A 23,178-nucleotide genomic window follows, 5' to 3' on the forward strand; every position below is an offset into this window, starting at 1 on the left:
AGACTCCTACCTTGATGCCCTCCCCCTCTCGGTGCTCTCGCCTGAGACCATTGGATCTCTTGACTCCCCATTTACCCCTGAGGAGTTCTCAGACGCCATAGACTCACTTTCCTCAGGGAAATCCCCAGGCTCAGATGGCATCCCAATTGAATTTTACAAACGCTACAAATTGCTCCTACTTCCCTGCATAATAGCCCTCTGGGAGGAATCGGTGGAGTCAGGCAAATTTCCCCCCTCTTTTCGCAAAGCCACAATAACGGTCTTACTCAAACCTGGAAACCCCCCACACAATGCGGTTCGTACCGCCCACTTTCGCTCATTAACTGCGATGCCAAAATCTACACCATATGATTAGCTCTATGCCTGGCTCCCTACATGCCGCACATTATTTATCCTGACCAAGCAGGCTTCATTCCAGGACGCTCCACCTCCTTGAACTTGAGGCGCCTCTTTAAGACAATTAGCAGAAAAAACTCAAATGTTCACGCAGTAGCCGCTACACTCGACATGCAAAAAGCGTTCGATTCGGTCTCGTGGAAGTACCTCTGGCGGGTTCTTGAAAAATGCAAATTCGCCCCTCCTTTCTCTCCTGGGTTAGACTACTATCCTCTGATCTGGTAACCAGGGTCGGCACTGAGGACCAATGCTCCCTCCCCTCTTCCAGATTGCTAGGGGGACAAGGCAGGGCTGCCCATTCTCTCCGCTGATCTTCGCCATAGCGATGGAACCATTCGCTGATATTGTAAGAGGATTCAATTCAACACTACAGCTAAGTCAATGCCTAGTCTGGGATACTGAATGGAAACCCTTATTGATATATCTTTATGTCTAGTTCATGCGTTCTGGATGACTACCCCTATATAACACCCCTCTCTTAGAATCCCCCTGACCCCACTGAGCCAAGAAGTAGGTTTGTTTTGCAAATTTAAAAGATTTATTTGAAAAAAATTAAACAATGTATAGATATATCACACTTTGATAATAAATTAATAATTGGATATCACACTTAATCTGATATGTAATCAATAATGGATAGTCTGGCACCAGCACACTTCTTTATAATCAATGATGAGTGGTTATAGGATGGATAAGATAGCAACAATACTTTATGGTTTCAAATGGATGCAAGGTGGAATGAAAATGCAGTACAGAAAATACTCAATATGATTTCAACAAAACAATGTAATCACTTTTCTCTGGCAATCCCCTCCCCCCTTTATGCAATGCAAGGAAATGGAAGGAAAGCACACAGTTCTCAGAAATGCAATCAACTGTAATTCAGTTCACCCCAGCAAGCTTAGACTACAGAAGTTGGAAACACAGGCCCAAAATGCTTTTATATGTGCTGGCAATGAAGTGAAGAATATGCTAAAATGCTTTTAATTCCCTCTAGAGGTTCAGGGTGAGTGGTATCAAGTTAATATTAGTCCAGGCTCACTTTAGCAAGGATCTAGGGTGTAACTAGCAGGTTAAACGAATTTTTGGCAAATGAAAGCAAGAAGCTTCTGTTTTCACACGTTGAGAAATTTGCAAATCGCGGCAAAATTCGCGCGTGCGTTTTTCACGATTGCGGCAAAACTATAGGGGATAATGCGGTTCTAGGTTCGTAGAAAAGCCACGATTCCCAGCTTTCAGAGGAAAGTTACTGCAAGTCTCTAGCACAGACGGTCACGGAGATATGAGCGATTAAATAAAGGTCGTTTTTCAGATTTGAAATTTTAAAGTTCAAAAAGACAAGTGCAGCTTGCAACTAGAAAATGACAAGTGACAGCTTTACAAATGACAGGTGACAGTTAGGAGACAGTTCTACTTAGATTAAAATAGGATTGAATTATATTATTTTAACTAAGGGATTGGTTCTGCACAGTTCTGCTAGGTACTCACACTATATTTTTGAATTAAATGGGCCTCGCCACGGATCTGGTCAGGTTTTAGACTGGACTCTGGTCTCTGCACTTCACAGTGATCTGGGTCAGCTCTCTCTGGTTCTGCTAACAGCGGTCTGGTCTGGGTCTCTGAAGGTGGATAGATTGAAGTCTCTATGTTAGCTCTCTGGAGGTTGATGGAGGTAAAGTATGGATTTTCCGGCAGAGCTTCCAGCTGCAAATGGATTTGAAGGTCCCTATCTGTCCTGTCTGTCTGCTTTTATCTGTTTTGAAAATGGGTGTGTGTGCAGCATCACTAGGCTCTACCCCTCTCCACTTGTCATTGGCCGCTTCATCCGCTTCCACTCGATTGGGGGAATGAAATGAAGTGTCATCATGATGAGGTCTGTTTATGATACAGAGAACCCACCCCTGTCAACTTTACACACAATCTATATTTGCTCAAAAAACATATTTGCACAGGTACACATTTGTTTAAAATTACATGCACCCTTCACATATCACAGGAGGTATACCCTTGTCCAAATCTGCTCTTCCTGGGAGCTTGCATTCAGAAATGGCAATATTTGCACTTTTTAACTGATTTTGCAATTTCGGACATTAACCCAAATTTACACACATGTGCGCAAGGAGTATGGACATTAGTTGATGAAGTGTCAGATTTTTCACATGCACACATTTTGAGTAATATCCTCTTTTCCGCTAAAACCCCCCTGAACATACCACCGGGTCCTAACACGTCTTAAAATGTGGGCAGAAAAATCACAAGAATTATGGTGTCATTTAAATAATTTTCACAGGTCCGTACTATGAGTTATTCATCTTTTTAGAGTTATGTTCTGGCCCCAAAGGGGTGTGGTTTCCCCCCAGCACAAGGTTGAATTTCTGGTTTTTCCAGTTCTGCCAAGCCAGCTTGCTCTCACAGGCAGTGCTCCTCCCCTGTCCTTCCAGGAGGAAGCTCCATTTACGACTCCCGCCAATAAAACATTTGCCTGAGTCAGGACAGGGCTTTGTTCAGAGCTCCTGTATTCTGTGGGGCTCCCCTTAATTCAATTATCAGAGAGATGGCATATCCTTAGTGTGGCCAGCAAAAGGCAGATAGGCCTGGGAACACAGCTGTGACTCAAGTTTCACTCCTGATGGGGGTAGTTGCCAGGCAAAATTGGAATCTCTTAAAGCCAGTTTTTAGCTACATGTCATTTCTGTTCCCCAGTTTAAGTCAAGACATTTTTTTACATATGCAGCTAGGATGCTGATTCTAAGTTTAAAACTATGACATTTAAACAATTGCAGCCTATGTGACACTCAAAAGTATGTCACTCATTTCTTTTAAACATTTAGATTTTTAGTGTCTTTCAGTCCAAATTTACTTAAACTGCTGAAATCCACAGCTCAGCCAGTCTTGTTATAAACCTTCAAGTCACTTCAGAATATAACTTTACATTGGATCCACCTCTCAGTAAGTCTTTCTTTGGCTTGCTTTGGGTTCATTTATTCAGTTTTCTACAAAAAAGTAAAATCTGGTGGTTTTAAAACGCCGGCTTTCTGATAGTGGTGAGTACTGGTACTGCACCCCTTTTTGGGATTTAAGAAAATGAATTCCCAACAGTTATGGGTTTGCTTTTGGCAATCAGCATTGCCATTCCCAATGGTTTCAGACTACTGTGTGGGTAGTCCAATGGTGGTTTTAGGCAGTGTCCTTCTATGCCCATAACATCGGCAAAAATGAGTGGCAGCCTATTCTTCATGCATTTCCTTGTGCATTTTCTGGGAAGCTCTGGCCATCATGATGTTTTCCATGTCAGTACTGCACAGTTTTGAGGTAGGGCTCGGATGCGTGGATAAAAACATCCCACAATATGCTACGCCAATCCCACGCACATAGAGGCCTACGAACTGCGGGCCAGTCTGATATAGTGTCCCTGTATGCTGATGATGCGCTTCTCTTCATCCGCTCCCCTCCATCAATTTGGCTCCGATATTGGAAGACGTTATCCGCTTCGGACACGTTTCCGGACTTAAAGTGAACTGCGCTAAATCCACCCTCTTTCCGCTCATAGACTGCACTCCCCCCACTGCACTCCCCCCTGGGGTTCGCTTGGGCTCAATCAAAATTCACCTATCTCGGAATAGAAATAGCCTGCCATTTCGAATTGACCTTCGAAGAAAACTATCAAAACTACCTCACAAACCTTGCAACTAGGGCACTGGGCTGGAGTAAACTGCCGATCTCCCTCGCAGGCAGAATAGGGATACTAAAGATGATAGTACTGCCCCAACGTCTGTACAGGTTCACCAACATCCCTTTATGGCCAGGTGAAGGGTTCTTTCGAACATTGACTCGCACGATTACCACCTTTTTGTGGCACTCGGGTGCGGTCCGTCGTAAACTTGGGACCTTGTCCACCCCAATGGAGGGTGGTGGCTTCGGTGCTCTTGACTTCTTCAAATACTGGCTGGTGGCGCAAGTCCAATTCACGTCACACTGGTTCAACACATTAGACCCCCCTCCACAAGTCAGGCGTGAAAAATTGGCGGTTAGCGACTGGGACATTCGTTCCCTAGTTGTTCAACCCATCCCGTCAATTCCGGACTCACTTGACCCGGTGGCCTGCACGTCCAAGGCCCTAACAAAAGCATGGAAATTACTTGGCACCGCCCACCCATTTCACGGCAACCTCCCACTCTGAAACTTCCTCCTGGGGGTCCCACATGTACCACCATTCGTAGTGCGCCGTTGGGATGAGGCAGGATATTAGCTGATCCGAGACATCTTTGAACAGGGCAACTTCATTGAGTGGTCCGACCTCCCATTGTCCCTGAGACGGAGATCGTCTATATGGCCTCAGTACTCATCTCTTCGGAAAACCCTTAAACACAAATACCCTATGTTCCCAGCTATACCACCAGATGATCCCGCAATTGCGGAACTAACCTCCCCCATGCTCACGAGGGGTAAAGTATCCAGACTCTACACAATGGTTCAAACTAGATCCACCCCCACATTCACCAAACTGAAACACGCATGGGAAGATGACCTCGGGTTGGAAATGGCCGACGAACGCTGGGCCCATATGTGCACACGCATACACAGGGTATCCTTCAACTCCCGCTTCAAACTAATTCAGTTTAAGGTACTCCATAGGTATCACTATACCCCGAGCAGACTTCATTGCATGCTTGATGACCACTCCCCAAGATTCCCCAGATGTGGCTCTGATACTACCAACTACATTCACATGATCTGGTCCTGTCCCCGCCTCACCCAGTTCTGGAATTCGGTATGCTCTACCATGTCAACTATTCTTGAGCACCCTATCGCCCCATCTTCAATGAGATGTCTCTTCCACGACTTCCCCGAACTCCTTCGAGACTCCAAAAAACTGGCCGGCCTCTGCATGTTACTCGCAGTACGGTCCATTCTACTCTGCTGGCTTCGGCCCACACCGCCCACTCACGCACAGTGCCTCAGGGCGGTCACTTGGGCTTCAGACACCGATGAATCCTGGTCCCTGGTCCCTACTGCAGCCCACTCACTCAAGACCCAGAGATATTTGGCTCAAGTTTCAATCCTATATGTCAGCTATGGATACTACATCAGATACCACATCTCCAGCTCCCAGCCCCTCTCGCCCCAGTTCCCCCTCTTGAACTGCTGTCTCCCCAGTCCTGCACCCACTCTGCATGTACCTCCCAAGTGTATAGTCAAACTGTAAGCTGACTCTATATAATTCTATTACCTGTACTGCTAATGTATTGCACCTGCCTTGTATGTTGCTCGCCTATGTCTGTGCTGCCAAGCTAAATAAATAAAAGTTTTTTTTAAAAAAAGAAAGACAGAATTTATAAAAATCATCATATGAGTGAAGTCAATATGGGGAAAGTTGGAGTAAATATCACCAGCAGATGAACATTAGTGAAGAAGTTGAAAGGCAAAATCTATACAAGATTCTATTCATGAGATGTCAATTTGGGGAAAACTGGAACAAGTATTGCCATAAGCAAATGAATACTAGTGAAGATGTTAACAGGCACAATCTCCATACATGAGATGTCAATATGGGGGAAGTTGGAACAAGTAGTAGTACCTAAAGCCATGGTAGTATAAACAGTAAAGAAGAACTACTGTGTTATCCTTAACGAGAAAGAGAAAATTATAAGAAGTACTGGTGAAAGAAGCACATCAAGCAGTGAGCCTTTGGGAGAAATATACCTGGCAGGAGAGTATCCCTGGGGATCTGCAAGACCCAAAGGGAGATTTCCTGGCAGGGGAGTATACCAAGTAATCCATATAAAATATATGAAAGAAAAAGACATTGTGAAACGATACCTGGCAGGGGAGTGAGATCACTTTAAGAAGTTGTTGTCTAAAAGACACACTTTTGCAATCCCTCAAAAGACACCTTTTACAATCCTTAAAGTGTCGCGTGATAGACATTTTTACTACTCTTAGGAATCATTGTTTGAAAAGACACTTTTCACCATCCTCAAGAAAGTATTATGTGAAAGAGAAATGTTTGTTACTCTTAAAGAATCATTGATTGAAAAAGACACTTTCACTATCCTACTTGAAATAGTCCAGGGGACAGGAACCATATCCTGGATTTAAGGATTGTTTGTTGAATTTTCATGCTTGATTATTGCACCCTTTTTGATAGATCACAAAGAGAGACACTTTCCTTACACCTTATATTATACATTTTTAGTGTTAGAGTCAGATACGTTTTGGACACAAAGGGCCTCATTACGACCTTGCCGGTCCGGAAAGAACGGTGGCGGTAAAACCACTGCCACCGTTGTTTCCGTACCGGCTAAGAGTACTGCAGGCGGGAGGTGTCAATCCCGCCAGGTCTGACCTGGCGGGATTTACACCACCCGCCTGCAGGCGCAAATGGAAACACCGGCTCCGTCATAGACGGAACCAGTGTTTCCATTGTCCCCATCGCCATGGAGTCCTATAGGACTCTATGGGAATGGGGACTTAACAGAATTCCACCTCCGTAATTCCCAGGTCACCGGGGTCGTAATGCCCTAGTGATTCCGGGAATCACGGAGGCGGAATGGTAATACGGGTCCGGCATGAGCCTGCCGGTTTTTCTGGCACAGTTACCGCCAGACTCGTAATGAGGCCCAAAGACAGTTTGCATAATGTTGACGCCAAGACACAGACTGATCTTTAGTTTTAGTTTCCTAGGAAGGGAAATCTTTTAGGGTAGGGACAGAAAGGCCTTTATTCAACCACTTTATTTTAATAAAGATGTATGATGTTGAACACATTACAACTTTGTGTCTGCATCTCATTTCTGACACCTCACTCCACCCTTTGCTCTGGCAGGAAAACATGTCTCTGCCTTTGCTTCCCAGATTGGGCATGACGATTCACTGGTGGGCAAAAGTAGTATAGAAGCAAAAATTATACCCATACCCAATCTATTACAAGATGTATAAGTAGATACTGACGGAGGAGCAGGATGCTAAATAGGTTGGCACAGAGATTTTGATGTGACTTAGGTCTATATGACCTTTTAAGTCTGCTTGTTGTCAGAAACCAAAGGTTGTCTCACCCGCTAGTCCTCGCGGATCTGTCATCCAGGTGGCCAGGAAACAGTCATTGCTTTTGGATCCAGTTCCAGGGGGTGGACCAGTGCGGGAGGATCACATGGGTCAGGGTCTTCGGGAAGCGGGGGAGTAGCAGATGGTGAGACGCGGTATACCCCCCCCTTTTTTTGTTAATCTACACCATCCTATTTTTTTGGATTCTCCAAGGTCCCAACTCTCCCCCACCCCTTTTTACACAAACACTGGGCTGAGGAAGAGGGTGACAGAGAGGAACAAGATTAACTCTCATACATCGTACTGGACATGTTCCCTTAATCAAGTCAGGCAAAGTCAGGCACGACTTCAAGTGCATACACCCGATACCAATTAGCTCTACTCACACGGAAAAAAAGCAAACCCTAAAGACACACTTTGAGCAAGGTAGAACGCTAGTACGAGCAGGACTTCCGGGCGAACGCAAACCTAGTGGAGCAGAGCGACGGACCAGGGGACGAGAGTAGTAGGTCAAAAACCCAGAGAGTTCCCTACTGGAGGTCGTTGCCTCCGACAGCCTGCAAAAGACACGTGGGGAAGGCCAGATCACGCAAGTGAAGACTGCATTGTCTTTCAAGGATGCCAGCGACACTCCCAAGTGAATGGCAGAGTGGGGGAGGCAAGGCCAAGCCTGTGGTACTAACCTCGACTCGGGAATTGGATAACATAGAACAAAGAAAGACGCACACAGCTGCTGAGTTGGCAAGTGACCTCAGAGACGGGTGTGTGTTAAATAAAATTTGAAGTGGCAACAGTATATCGCCAGCGAAGGCTGCACGCGTGTGGATGAGATGCGAAGAAAGGCAGACCTTTGAATGAACAATGAAGTAAAGAGACAGCTGTGGAATCAGCGATACTGAGTAACGGAGTAGCCCACTCGAAAGTCTCTGTGAAAGGTACATTGTTTGTAACGATAAGGCGAATGAAGTGCAAAAGCAAAGCAAGCAGAATTATCTCCTACAGAAGGGAAGAGTGGAAGTTGAAGCTTGAACTAAGTCGAAGTGGTCTTGCGGAGGTCTACAAAGAGAGCCACGCACATTCGACAGTCTTCGACACCCGAAAGTGGTCTGAGCCCAGTTTAGGAAGACCCGAAGTGGAATAAGCTTGGGGAAGGGAGCCCCTTTGCAAGCTTTGTTGAACATTGTGTTTGAAAAGGTCTGAGCCCGACAGAGGGGAACCTACGTGAACTATGTGTTGAAACATTGCTTGGAGGTCAGAACGAGAGACTTTAACTTGGAAGGCCAGGCAAGCCTCGATCCACGTTTTGGAACTGTTTACTGTACTAAGATCCAGAGCCAGAGTGTGTCATCTTGCCTACAAAGACCGCCTTATTCCGTGGGGTGGAGAGCTGATTTAGCTACCTTTATTGATTTTAACAGGACAGGCATTAGGTTTTGTTAGCATAGGCCATTTTGATTTGACAGACTCTACTAGGACTGTTTTGTTCATCATTTGATGGTCGAGACTACTCCCATCTTAGGTATAGGGCGGAGTAGGAGTATTCCAAACCCCAGAAACTTCAATAAAGGTTTTTAAAAATTGTACCTATTGTTTTTGTGTCATACTTGTGAGACCATGCCTTCCCTATATAGTTCACCAAAGAGATGATCTCGGTTGAATGGCATGTCGAGGACTTTTGCCCAGACATTGTGAGCCATGTGTTCATCCTCACTACAGAATAAGTGGTCACTGATCTTGCCCACAGCCAGCTGAGTCCAAGACATATTGTAAGGTCTTGCATGCAACCCCTTTCCCATCTCCTACGATGGACATGAACCCTCATCTCTCCTGTAGGCAAATTTTGGGTATCCTCAGACACCAATCTCCGCAATATGTAGGAATAATTTGCCAATGGGCATTTAAAATGGACTGTCCTCAGTGCAAGGCTACCTGACATAAAAATATTTTCTCATGCAATTTCCTGCTCTCGCCATCAAGTCGAAGAGAAGGGATAGTGTTAAAACCTGGAGCGTGGAATTAACTCTGGCACTGGGTGGAAGCGAAGGAGATGCAGTAAATATCTTTGATATCAGGTTGACGCCTGCAGACAGAGCCGACTGCTCTGCACCAGTGGCCAGACCCAACAGTGCTTGAAATTGTAAGTCTTATCTTGGCCTCGGGCTGAGCCGTTCAGCGTGCGGTTACTGACCTTTCTGGAGCCACTGCCGCCTGTGAAGGCACGTGGTCCCTGCACCTACTGTCAGGATCAAGGCTGGAGCCAGCGGCACAGGGGTCATCATAAAGATTGCATGCATCTATGGTCTACTCACTTGCTCCTCTATTTTGGAGTAGTAGGAAAAGTTAAATGTTCTGCTTGGGAGAAGTATCCTCTGATGCATTTTCCTCTTCTTGCTATTTGTATCTTCTTTTTTTGAGATGTGATGTGCCTCACCCAAGGAGCGAGAAGAAAGCAAAGCTTCCTATGGTTTTCTTTTTCCTATGCTTTTCTTTTTCCTATCTATTGCATGCTAATCCACTTCCTTACTTATTTTATTTATTTAGCATTTCTTAGGTGCATATACAGTAAGTCAATTCTTTTTCAAGGCAACAGGGAGGGTCATGAGAATACATTGGAAGATACAGGCAGACCTATTAAGCCTTGTGAGTAGTCAGAAGGTGCAAGTGCAGCGACAAGAGGGGAAGTGGTGCTGGGGGTAAGTGCTGGAATGTCCGTGTTCGCGGGTGAGCAGCAGTTGAAGTGCATAGTATAGTAAGTGCTAAGCGGCCTGGAGCTGCATTGGGTAGAAAGGGCTAGCCTACAGGATTGAGGACGGTGGGTGCAGAGGCAAGTGCTGCGAGGTAGACAGAGGCTGGGGCGATTGGGTATGGGAGGCCAGTTCTCCCAGGGAAACACAAGGGCCTTGGCCACCAATCACAGCGACTATGAGATTAGCAGAGGAGGGAAGGCAGGAAAGAGGAGCAGAAGAGGAAAGTCTTGAGGAAGTGATCAGCCTGCGGCCCTCTGTTAGCGAAACACTTTACACACAGAGTTGGTGCCAGAGGACCGCAGAGGTCTAGAGGGATAGTAATTAGTAAGAGAAAGTTGCAGATAGCATGGTCCCAGGTCCCAGACAACCTTTGGATGATGCAGAGGGATACGAATTTAATCCGTACTACAACCAGGAGCCAGTGAAGAGTTTTTAGGGCAGGAGAGATGCAGTCCCTGGGCTTAAGGACAAGGATAAATCTGGCTGCCCTATTCTGGATTAGATGTAGGGGTCGTAAAGTGGAAGAAGGTAGATTGTAGTAGTCAAGCCTAGAGAGAACCAGGGCTCGTGTAATATTGAGCTTCTGGGGAAAAGTGATTAAAGGGAAAATTCCTTTGAGAAGGAAGAGTTGTAAGTGGGAATTCTTGGCAATGTGCTGAGTGTGAGGGAGGAAGGAGAAAGAGGAGCCTAAGATGACTAAGGTTTATGGCTTCAGTAGAAGGATAAGGGAGAGAGCCCATAAAGGAAGGCCAGAGTGAAGGGGGAAAAAAAGACGGAGCAGTGGTCACATTGGGAATGATCTCCGCCTTGCTAGCATTGAGGCAGAGATTACTGGCAGTAGACCAGGACTGGATGGCAGATAGGCAGTCAGGGATGATGGAAGATGCAAGAGGGTCAGCAGGAAGTTTGAAAAAACGTTGTGTGTCATCTGCATAGCACTGGAAGTTGGAGGAGAAAGAGGAAATGAGTGCTAGCTGAGCAAGGTAGGTGTTAAAGAGCCAGGGGGAGAGGTTGGAGCCCTGGCGGACACCACAGGTGGAGAAGGAAGTAAGTGAGAAGCTGCCCAGAATTACTTTGGACAAACGTTTGGTTAGGAAGGAGGTAAGCCAGTCCAGTGCCCGCTTCGTGATACCAAGGGTATCATGGAGCCGTTTCATGAGGATGGAATGGTTACCGTATCGAAGGCAGGGGAGAGATCAAGTAGGATGATGACAGATGGAGAGTTAGAGTCCAGAGATGCAAGCAGTTCTTCACAGGTGTTCAGAAAAGCAGTTTCCGTGGCTCTGGATGCTCGGAATCCAGATTGATGGTCGTGGAGACCACCAACAAGTACAGTGTGTGAGGTTAGTTGTGGAAAGGCCAGCTTCTCCAGCAGTTTGCCAAGGAAGGGGTGATAGAAATAGGGCGGTAGTTGGCTGGACAGGTAGGATCTGCTGAAGGTTTTTCATGGGCACACAAGAAAGTGCTTGAGGGAAGATGGGAAAGATCCAGTGGCAAAAGAGTGGTTGCAGAGATCAGTACGGGGGTAAGAGAGCCAATGTTGTCCTTGATGGTTCTGGAGGAGCAAAGGGAAACCTGTTTGGAAGAGATCTTCATGGAGCGGACGACTGGTGACTTCTTCATGTGTTACGGGGGGTGAGGAGGAGGAGGAGAGAAAGGGAGAAGGAGGAGAGAAAGGAAGAATGAGGGTGAGAAGCTGTAGGAGGCAAGGGAGTGAGTAAGCGGTTGGGTGGGAGAGTAGCAAGGGTGCTAAGGATGTCCAGAGATGTAGTGGTTAAGTGTGTGGCCAGTATGTTGCATAGGGCCTGGGACGGAAGAGGGGATGTGGAGACTGAGGAAGAGTTAGCTATTTCCCTGCAGATCTTAATGAGTTCAGCCGTGTTGTTGGAGTCACTCGAAAGCCGGGCTTGGATGTGGGCCCTTTTCTTGGCATGGATGTAGAGTCTGTATTGCCTTGGAGCAGGCGGCTGGCCAGTTTGTCAGAGTGTGAGTCTGAGGTTTGCCACTTCCGTTCCACAGCTCTGCACTTGCGTTTTAGGGCTGCAAGTTCAGAGTCATACCAGGGGTTACGTTTGGAGGCGAGTTTCAGGCGGATCCTCATGAATGGGGCAAGAATGTCAAGGGTGTTGGTGATGGCCAAATGGAGGTTGCTGAGAGCAGAGTTGGAAGTAGAACCTGGGGCTGCGGGAGGTGCAGGTGGATGCGAAGGAAGCAACTGACACTTGTTTCACTGGACGGATGTACGCGAACGAGGTTGGATGGGCATTTGGAGGGGCGGTCAGGGAAAATTCTCTTATAAGGCTAATTTCCCAAACCTAGTGAGTCCCCCAGCAGCTTTGCTGGATTTTTGGGGTTGTTTTTTTCTCCTGCTAAGAGTGAGACTCTCTTCCTCCCACTCTTAGGAACGATTTGAGGTATGTCTTTGACTCTGTGTGCTTATGGGCTATGGGGTCCTTTACTCCATAGGGTATCATCTATTTTTTGTGTGTGTTACACAGCACCCTCAGTGCAGTAACACAGGGGTGTCATAGTGACCCCCAAACATAGACTCCATACCCTGGGACTGACTACTGTCTCCCAGGGCATGTAAAGTCACCATTGACTTTACTCGTCCAAAATTGTGAACAGAACCAGTACAAACCATCATATTGTGGAAGCACTGGAAGGGTTTAATTATATTGCCCCTGGGTCTGTTTTCAAGGGGGCACTTTCCAGTCCCCCCTTGTCGAGTTTCTGGCTGCTGGCAGTGGTTACCACGCAAAATATTCAACCGGAATATTCTCTATGGGATTTTCCCATTGATTTTAAACGGACCACTTTTTGGTGCAATGTTAAAGATAGCGCTGGTTTATTTATTTAATATTAAATCAACGGTTGGGTCTTTTTGCCAGAACTCTTTTCTAAAATGGCGTTCGTGTCCGTCTCTGTAACTCTCACCAAGGTCGAGCCCTTTGTTCCACTTTTTGGTGGGCTTCTCCACAGAAGCCCTCCAAATGTGTCCCGGGAGGATAGCTCAGCGGCAGCGTGCGCGTCTTGGAAGCAAGACAACACGAAGCAGCAACAGGTTCGATCCCCGGGTCCGCGCTTAGAAACCTCTGGGTGTTTAAGCGCGTTATAAATACGTAACTAAGACAAAAAAAACACAATTACGCAACTAAGAAAAACAAACAATTCCTGTAACAGCGCCTCGATGCCTGCGGGCTGTTCGAGCGCTTTATAAATGTAAATAAATAAAAATAAATAAATAAATGGTGCCACTCTGTCTGGGTTCCACAGGATGTTTGGGGAGGGGAATTGGCACCCTGGATGGCGTTGCCTTAGCAACTCAAGTCGCACTCTATTCTGATTGGCCCAGTGGTGAGCCGCCCGGCTCACCACTTAACATGTGTGAGTTACAGCTAGGCTGTTGAATGGGGGTTTTTCTGCATAAATGCAGGGCCTTTGGGATTGGAACTTCAGAAGTCGCCACAGGACCTAAGAATCCGAAGAGGGAAGCTGAGCCATCTGCAATGACACCACCGGTGAAGCTCTGCTGCAACTACCTCACCACTTTCCCGACGACAAGAGAAGATCTTCTGCTGGACGAGTCTTCTTCCTCTGAGCTGGTGGGATCAACCAGTTCACCCCTTTCACCTTCCAAAGACGTCTCTTGGTCGAATCGCCCGTGCCAAGCACCCCGGCGGCCGGATAGCCAAGCTTCACCACTTTGACCGCGAATAAAAGGAACGCACCTTTTACCGATGAAACTCCGTGGCTGGTTTCATCCCTGTGCAGTGCAACGACTCCACGTTTCCTCCTCGACGGGATCCTCTCTTCCCCTGGTCGAAACAACGAACTGCAACCACTGCCAGGAGCAACTGCCACCGCTGGAGCTTCCTCTCTCTTTAAGGTACTGTGTTCTGCCTGGCCTTCCTTTCTTCGGTTTGCCCAAGGTGACCCTTAATTCCTTGACTTTCCGACTGGGTTGTCCCCAGACCTTCTAACTTTACTTCTTGAATCACCCCAACCTCTTTTGAACATTCTGCAAAGACTTTTAGTGCATTTAAAACTATGTGATCTTGGGCACATTTCGCTTTGCTCCATTTAAAGTGGGCCTGGCCTATGAACTTTGGCTCTACAGTATATACTGCCTTTATTCCCTTGCTGAGGACTCAGTGTTGGGACCTGTTTTATTTCTATGCTCTGCCTTTTTCTCTCCCTTTAACTGAACTATTGGAGTGGCATCAGGTTACGCGTTCACATCTGTTTGAACAAATCGTGGTGTTTTAACTCTGACTTGTCTGATAGTTATCAAGGGAGGTGTGTATACTTTACCTGACTGTGTTTTAACTTGCTTTTGATTTAGAGTGCTAGTATATTGCCTAAAGTGTGTTTTAAATACATAATTATATACTTTTTATACAAAGCACTGGTTAGTGTTTATTTGCTCTACTGTGTTTTTAGCCCTATTGTTTATACTCTATATACTGCCCTACTCTTCTTGAGAGAGGTCTGACTGCTCAGCCACAGCTACCAGGTAAATCTGGGTGGTGCAGACTGCTACCAATTGGGTTTACTGCTTACTCCTATAGTCTTAATCTTTTTGCAGTGTTCCTTAAGGGAACTGCACAGGATTCTGCCTAACACGATCAAAGGCTAGAGGGGACCCAGGTGCAAGGAGAGAATGGTCTGACCAAGAGAGTTTAGTGACCAGAGGGAGGGCAAGAGAGAGGTCAGAATGGATGAGGGCGTTCAGAGTGTGTCCAGCCGAGTGGGTTGGGCCAGAAGGGAGAATCGAGAGGGAAAGTGATGTGCAGAGGTCAAGGAAAAGAGTGGACGCTGTGACAGGGGAGTCCAATTGGATGATAAAATCGACCATCAGGAGGGGATTAGAGGTGGTCGAGAGTAGGGAGGAACAGAAATCAGCCCATTCAGAGAGGAGCAAGGTGGTAGGAGGCCTGTAGATGGTAGCAATGGTCAGAGAGTAGGAGAGGGAGATGACCAGCTTGCAGACCAGCCTCTCAAAGGAAGAGTAGAGCTGGGTGGGTATGACAGAAGAAGGAACCCACTCAGGGAAGATTAGGGCAACCCCACCACCAGCATGGTGCAGTTTTGGCTTAGAGATCATCTTGAAGCCATCAGGGAGAAGGGAGTCCAAAGCAGCGACTGAGCTGGCATTGAACCATGTCTCGGTAAGAGAGAGAATGTCAAGGTCAGTGTCTTCAAGAAGGAGGCAAATGTCGGCGGAGTGTTTGTTGCCAGAGCGGGCCTTAAGAATAGCAGATGAAGGAGGTCTCCACCTTTGAAGGTTTTCTGAAGTGGAGAACAGGGATGTGGTAAACCAGTCAGAGGGGGAGGGACACGGAGTGTTAGAGGGGAAGGCAGGTAAAGGAAGGAAGTTAATGAGGGATGGCAGGCATCAGCCAAAAAGGAGGAGATTGGGTTGAGGACCCTGAAGCAAGACAGTGCCTCTGTGGTAGACATTAATGATCCAGCGTGATGATGAGAAGCTGGCCAAGAGAACTTCCCACTTGATACCATCATTATTGGGAGAGGCTGTGAAAGGCCGGAGAGTGGAGATGAGGAGTCCATAGGTCTGGAGAAGGGACAGAGAAGAGGATATCAGTGAAGACCTGTCTGGAGGTTGCGCTGACGTAGGTGTCTGCGATGGGTAGGCCAGGGTTCAAGGACAGGATGTCTTTTTTGTGCATTTACCTTCCAGACTTCGTGAGAGAGGGAGGATAGGTTATAGTGCAGCAATTAGAGAAGATAGGTGAGATGGTATGAGCCATAAGGGCGGCAGAGGTTAGCGGAGGAATGAAAGAAGAGTAGCTGCACAGCACAGTTCTAGCTGAACTCACCAGGTGGCCTAGTAGTTACACAAATCCAAAAAAGGAAATTCGAATTTCAAGAAACAAGTGGAACAAATGCAATGCAAAGAGGGTGCAGAGATGTAAAAGCGTGCACAACTAAACTCGAACTTCAGAGAGCAGTGGCACAAATGCAGTGAGAGAAGAAGGTTAGGTGAGGCAAGGAAGGTAGAGCGATTAGGCAAAGTAATTGGTTCAGAAAGTTATTTGAGGAGGCAATGGGAGGATCCAGCCATCACCTACTGGTAGAACTGCAGGAAGCATAAAGGTTGATGTGTCCAAGTTCATTGGGTGGCAGTATGTGAGACTGAAGGCCGATTCATGGTTTGAGGAGGGTGTGGGGGCGAAGGGTGGAGGACCTCCGGGCCCTCCTCAGCCCGGACAGGCTCAGACAGGGGCCTTAGTGTGGGCCTTGAGTAGGGGGGTGGCAATCGCCTGCCGGCTCCCGTGATTGGCATAGATGTGGAAGTCTGGGCCAATCCCTGGGTAGGCTGGTCAGGCAGGGCAGGCACTCCGGTGCATGACTAAGGCGGCGGCCATGATGGAGGTTGCTAAATAGGCCCAGAATGAATGGCCCAGCTGGCCTTTGTAAGTGCACACAAGCAATTTACATCAATGGCTCTGTGGAGTTGCTGCGATCCGTCATACAGCAAAGGAGGCTGTAGTTTTTCAAAATGTTCATAAATTGCGTGATTGCCATTCAGGGTAATAAAAAAAAAGGGACCAAAAAGACAAGACAGTGCCCAGCAGGGCTTACCTAGATGGTAAATGTAGGCTCTGTCCTGAAGTCCTGTGCTGCGGTGTGTGGCTGCTACTCTTTACCAGGGGCTGGCTGCAGGATGACCACTTCTTCCCTTTCAACTGCTGGGATGGTTTAGAGGAGGTACCACCTGGACATTTAGAATGGGGACAACAGCCTTGTGGATGGCAGGTTGCAGGCTCTCGGCAGGAAAGGAGATCTAATTATCTATTGCTCTACTGAAACTCAGTGTTGCAATCAATCCCCAAACACAAAATGCACACCTGGCGGGGCTTCCTACACTAACAGCTTGACCCTACCCTCTTTGCATGGCTTAAAGCCCAAGGTTTCATGGATCAGGGCACAATGCAACTAGAATCAAGAAATATAGTCTGAGACAACAGCATGCTGGCCTTGCATAATAAAATGACTGAGGTCAGTGAGTGCAGCGTGCTCTATATATAGGAGCATGACGTTACGTCCAGTTCCATGGAGTCTAGAGTCCAGACAGCACTCTGCATGGTACCAGGCTGAAAATGTTTCTGAGAAGAACCGGGAGCTAGTAAGATATCTAAGATAAGGAATCTCTGGAAGCATACAATACATTAGAAATATAATTTCAATCAGATCACCATGACTCGCGTAAATACCCACATAGTCTGTTGGAGACATCTTGAAGATATTTTTTATTTTGACAAATAACACAATAAGTTAATGATTATTAAGCCATAAATGTACATTTAACTTAGTTGTAATTACACTTGCAAAATTGATATTACCTGAGTGTAAAAAGCTGTGAAACCCTTTGTCTTTGGAAAAAGTGCAATCATTAGCATATTGCTTGGAGTATGAAACTCAATCGGTAAATGTGCCAGAAGGGAGTCTTTGAAGCCTATGAAAAGAGCAACAACAACACCAGCGCAATCCTATAAATAAAAAGAAAGATTTGCTTTATTACCATAGTTGCTAAATATTTGTGTTGCAATATTGGCATAACATCAGAAACCTCTATGTCGTTGGTAGTAGTCTTGGGTAAAACATGGTATCTCATGGTATACATCCTTTCTCCAACAGAGTTATATAGAACAGGCCTTCAGGGTGAGATGGAATTTTCAGCAGTTATGAGGGAGTATGGTGATGCAGCACTGGGCAATAGTATTGTAATGGAACTAATACCAGCAACAATGAACTCATATCAGTATAATGGTAGCTGCTGTACCACCACACGAATACTCAAACAGTAGTTATAAGCCAGAAAACATGCAACTGAAAAACCCCAAATATTGAATGGGTGAATACTTATGTTTGCTAATTAGAGACTGAGTGCCCAAAACGGGGCACAGGGTGGTTGATTAATCTGCCAGAGGAAAAATGTACCAACCAAACGTTTTCAGAGATGCCACTGCTGTTAGCTTGTTGATGCCTTCTTCTCACAGAATGAATACTCTGATAGCAGTATCATAGACCATACAATGTATGGAGTAAAGAAACCAACATAATGTCACCTACACTGTGCAAGATTGCTCAACCAAAACTCCCCTCATGTCCGACAGCGGAATCCTGGCAATACAGCTTGCAAAAAATCTGCAACGAAGCCTAACTGGCTAACAGACAATATTTATATGCAGGGATCCAGTGGCATCTGGTGAATTTGTTTATTGGAGAGGGAAACATTTCCCACGCATATGCGGATGCAACTGAAAATAGTGAGGCAGCCTGAAATAAACCAATGGAGTTTAGGTGGGAAGGTTCACCCCACAAGAACATTTTTAAAGGGGAAATTGCTTACCAGTAATGTTTTCTTTATTTTTTTATTTGTATTTAATCAAAATGGATTTTTTAACAAAAAGTAGAAGTAGAATTTAGAAGACATACTTAAGGTAACTTAACTGTTTTTCTAAAAATAGAGAGAAGAAAAAGTCTTAAGTGAATGTGATCGGGCCAGTGCTCGAGTCTTGAGGAAGAAGCATCACTTTAGTGATGTATTGCATGATGTTTACTTTTGCCAGCAGCCAGGTTGGTTTGTCCCCTCCAATCAATTTGTCCCAACAGTTTTCCTCATCCTGAAGAATAAAATTGGAGAAGATGTTTTCCAAGTATAGCATGTGGATGTCCTTTGTCGCAGGGCAGGTCAAAAGGAGGTGTCGGATGGTTTCCTTTTCTCGAAGTAGATTTGCAAAGCCGACAACAGTTCTCTGAAGATAAGCCTCTAATTGCCAGAACTTCGTTTGTTTCCAGTAGGTTCAGGTGGGTTTTCAGAAAAAAGTTGTGCGCTGCTCTACTCAGGAACAGTCTGAGGTAGGTTTGTAAAACGTCTATTTTCTGGAAGAACGAGGGGAGGTGAATAGCTAATTTGTTTTTGCTCGCTGTTTTTAAGGTCTTTATCCAGTCAAGTTCCCGGATCTTTTTAGTGACTTTGACTGGGTTGTTTATAAATTTGTCTTCATTGCTTTCCACTGAGTGTAGAAGAGCCCTGTTCTTGGCTTCCCATTTGGACAACATTTTGCAGGATCCCAGGCGAATTTCTTGATTTATCAAGCGGTAGACTTATGGAGCGTCTTTCAGGATGCATTTAACATGATGCTATTCAAGTCTACCGTTGTTTCCAGAGATGAAAGGCTGAGTTTGCATCTGATAAGTACGACAGAAGTTGATTTAGCTAGGCCAAAGATGGTTCTCCAGAAGATTGCTTCTAATTTGGACCATAACTCTTTAGGGAGGTTAGGCATTGCTTCTGAACCGTAGGTTAAAGATGGTATAACCTTCATTTTGGAGAAGTCTCTGACCGGAATCGAGGAATAACGTCTGTATTTGATGTCGATGGCTTTCCCTTGAGTGGCCAATTTCTTTGTTTTCTCATACAGTGTCTCCTGCATAGCTTTTTCTTTTGCTGAGTTGTCTAGTGTGACACCTAGGTATTTGAAGTTTGAAACTCTTTCAACGATGGCTGAACCTAGACGCAGAGAGATCTTTTCGTTCTTCTTGGTTGATTTTTTGATAATCATCTTTTTCATTTTCCCTTCGTTTATTTCCAGGTTGTTTTCCACCATGTATTGTTGCAAGTTGTTAAGTTGGCGTTGGAGGCCTATTGGGGTGTAATCTAGGAGGATCAGGTTGTCTGCATATAATAGCCAACTGATCTGATCTTCTCCAAGTTTTGGTGGGAATTATCAAATTGCTTTTTCAGATTCCTGGAAGTTGCCTAAATTCGCCAAGAACAGGGCCGGAGCCAGGGGGCAGCCCTGTCTAACACCTCTCGCTGTGTTGATCTTGTCAGAGAGGGTCCCCTGCTGGTTAAGTCGGACTCGCATGGAGGTGTTGGAGTATAGGGCCTTGATCGGGTTCAACAATTCATAAGGGCATTTCAAGTTAGAGAGTTTCTGTCACAGTCTTGAGTGATCGACTTGGTCGAATGCCTGAGTTAGGTCCACAAATGCGATGAAAACTCTGGGGTGGCTTTCTAAGATCTTACTTTTCAGGGTGCTCAAGATAAAGATGTTCGCGATTGTACCCATATTCTTTTTGAATCCAGTCTGTAGGTGGTCCTGGCAAGGGGCTTTGTTTGCCCAGACTGTGAAGTGTTGGAGAAGGAGAGACCCGAAGACGTTGCCTATGGGGTCTAAAAGGGCGATTGGGCGATAGTTTGCCGGGTCAGCCCTGGTTACCTTTTTATAGATGGGTACGATGTTAGCGCAGTTCCATGATAGAGGGATGGATTTGGATGAAGCGCAACGTCTGAAAATGACACTTAAGAGTGATGACCAGGCTTCAGGTTGAGTTTTCAAGTCGAAGTTTGTTATACCATCCGGAGCGCAAGATGTTTTAGTTTTCTTATTAGGTCCAGAATGTCATCTTTGTTGTCTAGCTGTATCCATTGACTGTCGTGTGGGACCGTGTCCTCTTGGGCAGTTTTGGGGGGTTTGAAGAGGGAGTGGAAATAGGCTTCCCAAGTTGATTCTCCAATTCCGTTTAGTTGAGATGGAAGGGCACCTGCAGATGTTGACTGTAAGAGCGACCATAAGTCTCTAGCGCGATTCCCATTAATTGGCTTGAGAACATTTTCTGCGTCTTGTTGGTATAGAATGTGACGGTAGCATCTCAACCAAGGTTTGTAGGATCTTTGTGCCTCACAGACAACTTTTGCTGCGATAGATGGTTCTAATTTACAAGCCTGTCTTTTTGATCTTCTAAGGTCCCTCTTTTTGTCCGCTACCAGTTTGTCGTAAATGTGTTTCTGTTGTGTCTTGAGGTGCTTCTTCTTTCCAAGGGGGGCTTTAAATGTGGTCAGTAGTGGGATATAGTCCACTGTCGTAGGGTTACTATGGTTTTTTAAGTCCCTATAAGCCACCGTTAGGGAACTAATTGCTTTTATTATCATTCAGAGTCTTGTACCTTGACGGTTGACATCGAGATTGGGTGGCATGGTTGGGTATTGGAGGATTTGAAGACCAAGAGGTTTGTAGGAGATTGTGGTCACTTGCAGATGTTCTCACCACTTTGAAAGATGTTATTTGTGGTAATAATGATCTTGACACGAAGATGTGGTCGATTGATGATTTTGAGTTTGCTCTTTCCCAGGTCGGAGGTCTGTTAGGATCGTGGAAGACTGAATCTAAGTTTGAGAACGATCTTGAGTTCATCATGTACAACCATTTAGTTGCCCTCTGGTCAAGTTGAGGACTCTTTGGCTTGGTCGTGGTAATTATAGAATTAACCTGACAGTTGATGTTGAGGTCACCGCATATCACAATGTGGTCAGTTTTAAGGTTTACTTGAATCCAGTCGATTTCCGTCTCGATCATGTTGATGAGTTTCGTGCAATTGATGATCGCAGGGTTCCAGTAGTACTGATAATGACCACCAACTTTGTCAGGATTTTGTTTTTTTCCACATCAATTGTTGACCAGTTTAGCTTAAGCATCAGTATGGAGTTGGTTGCTTTCAGTTTTTGAGTGCATGTTAAGCCGTGTCCATTGTGTATAGCAATTAGGAGTCCCGCTGTGGGGCGTCCAGTGAAGCCTCTTTTTGCTGCAACGGTATGGATCTCATAACCGTTGAGGGTTCGAGTTTGGAGTAGCCACGTCTGTCATGACCCACAAGACGCGCCCCTTTTGGTCTTCCAGGTCCTTATCGCAACAGGCCTTGCATTCCCTGACACTCCCAACATGGCCGAACAGCGTGACACGACTTCCGCGGTCTATACGTTGGACGTAAAGTATTCTACTAAAAGACTGCACTCCGCGGCTCCACGCGTCTCAATGCTATTGCCAAGTAGCGATCAGACGTGTGTTACGTAGTTCGCTGTATTGCTTTCCTGGTTCCTAGCTTTTCTACTTCCATTCCTTGCCCCTTTCCCTTTCCTCTTGCTTCCTGGACTCGTGCGCCATCAGCACGTCTTCTTCGTTTCCCGGATCCCCGGATTGCTGCATCCCGGAATCTTAAACGCACGCCGGAGTCGGAAGACTCGCTCAGCCTTATTCAAGTCCAGGTCTGTCCGCAAGAAAACACCGCCCACGGAGTCCAGCAAGGATCAGTCTCAGGTGAGAAGGGGGAACTCTGTGACAACTTCTCCTGCAGACATATGATGTCGTAGTCACTCAAGTTGATGGAGCCAGGGACTGTTAAGTGAAGAAAGCCCCGGGTATTCCATGAGCACATCTTTATTGAGTCGTGATCTATTGCCGCTCGGTGGTCGCTCGTAAGGTTGATTGTCTTTATCTTGGATGGCTATTTTTGATGTTGGATCTACAAGGCGTCGGAAGCCATGACCACATAGACTGGAATGAGATGCTTGGTTGTGGTTTTGTCATGGTGGAGAAGATCTCGTTCTGAATTTTCCTTTGGATTTTCAGAGGTTCTTTTAAGTGCACGTTGTTTGCTTGGGAGCTAGGGTCTGTGGAGGGCCCTTGAGGTACTGTAATCCTCGAATTTGGGGTTATTTTGGTAAGCAGAGTTAGTTATTCGAACTTCTGATTTCGTAGCTACCGCCGTTGGTTTATTATAGTTGCTAGAAGAGTGAGATTCTTGAGTCATCGCGTCATGTCTTGAACTCTTTAATGTAGTCCGATGGTCCACGCTAGTTGGTCTACGTCGAACAGATTTTAGCACTGGTTCCAGATTTTTTTTTAGGTTCACGATTTCGGTTCTCTTTAATCTTCCTGGATGATTCCGTTAAATCATAGCCCATGATTTGAAGGTCTTCTGTTGCTGCTCTTAGAAGGTTGTTTATGGTCGATGATGCTATATATAGATGAGAAATTGCTTTTGAACGTTCATGACTTGGATCAACGATCTGGAGGTCCGATGATTTCACTGAGCGTAGTTTGGGAATATGATAGAATAGTTCAATTACCGCTCTTCTGTTTAGAATGATGTCATCATGATTGCCTGGGATCTGTTCAAGT

General features: G+C 45.9%; 1 protein-coding gene across 2 annotated transcripts in view; it reads right to left on the bottom strand.

The window, feature by feature from the left end:
- DNAAF9 (dynein axonemal assembly factor 9) overlaps positions 1-23,178 on the bottom strand; it is a 2,133,167-nt gene that overhangs the window by 925,108 nt on the left and 1,184,881 nt on the right. The window contains exon 22 of one of the 2 annotated variants that reach the window (XM_069632250.1): positions 17,554-17,700. The exons of the other annotated variant lie outside the window; for it this stretch is intronic. Coding sequence (XP_069488351.1) covers positions 17,554-17,700 — 147 coding nt within the window. The remainder of the gene's footprint in view (positions 1-17,553; positions 17,701-23,178) is intronic. 2 annotated transcript variants of the gene reach the window in all.

The sequence above is a fragment of the Ambystoma mexicanum genome, chromosome 6q (genome assembly GCF_040938575.1).
Source record: "Ambystoma mexicanum isolate Mex_15411 chromosome 6q, UKY_AmexF1_1, whole genome shotgun sequence".
Taxonomy (NCBI): Eukaryota; Metazoa; Chordata; class Amphibia; order Caudata; family Ambystomatidae; genus Ambystoma; species Ambystoma mexicanum.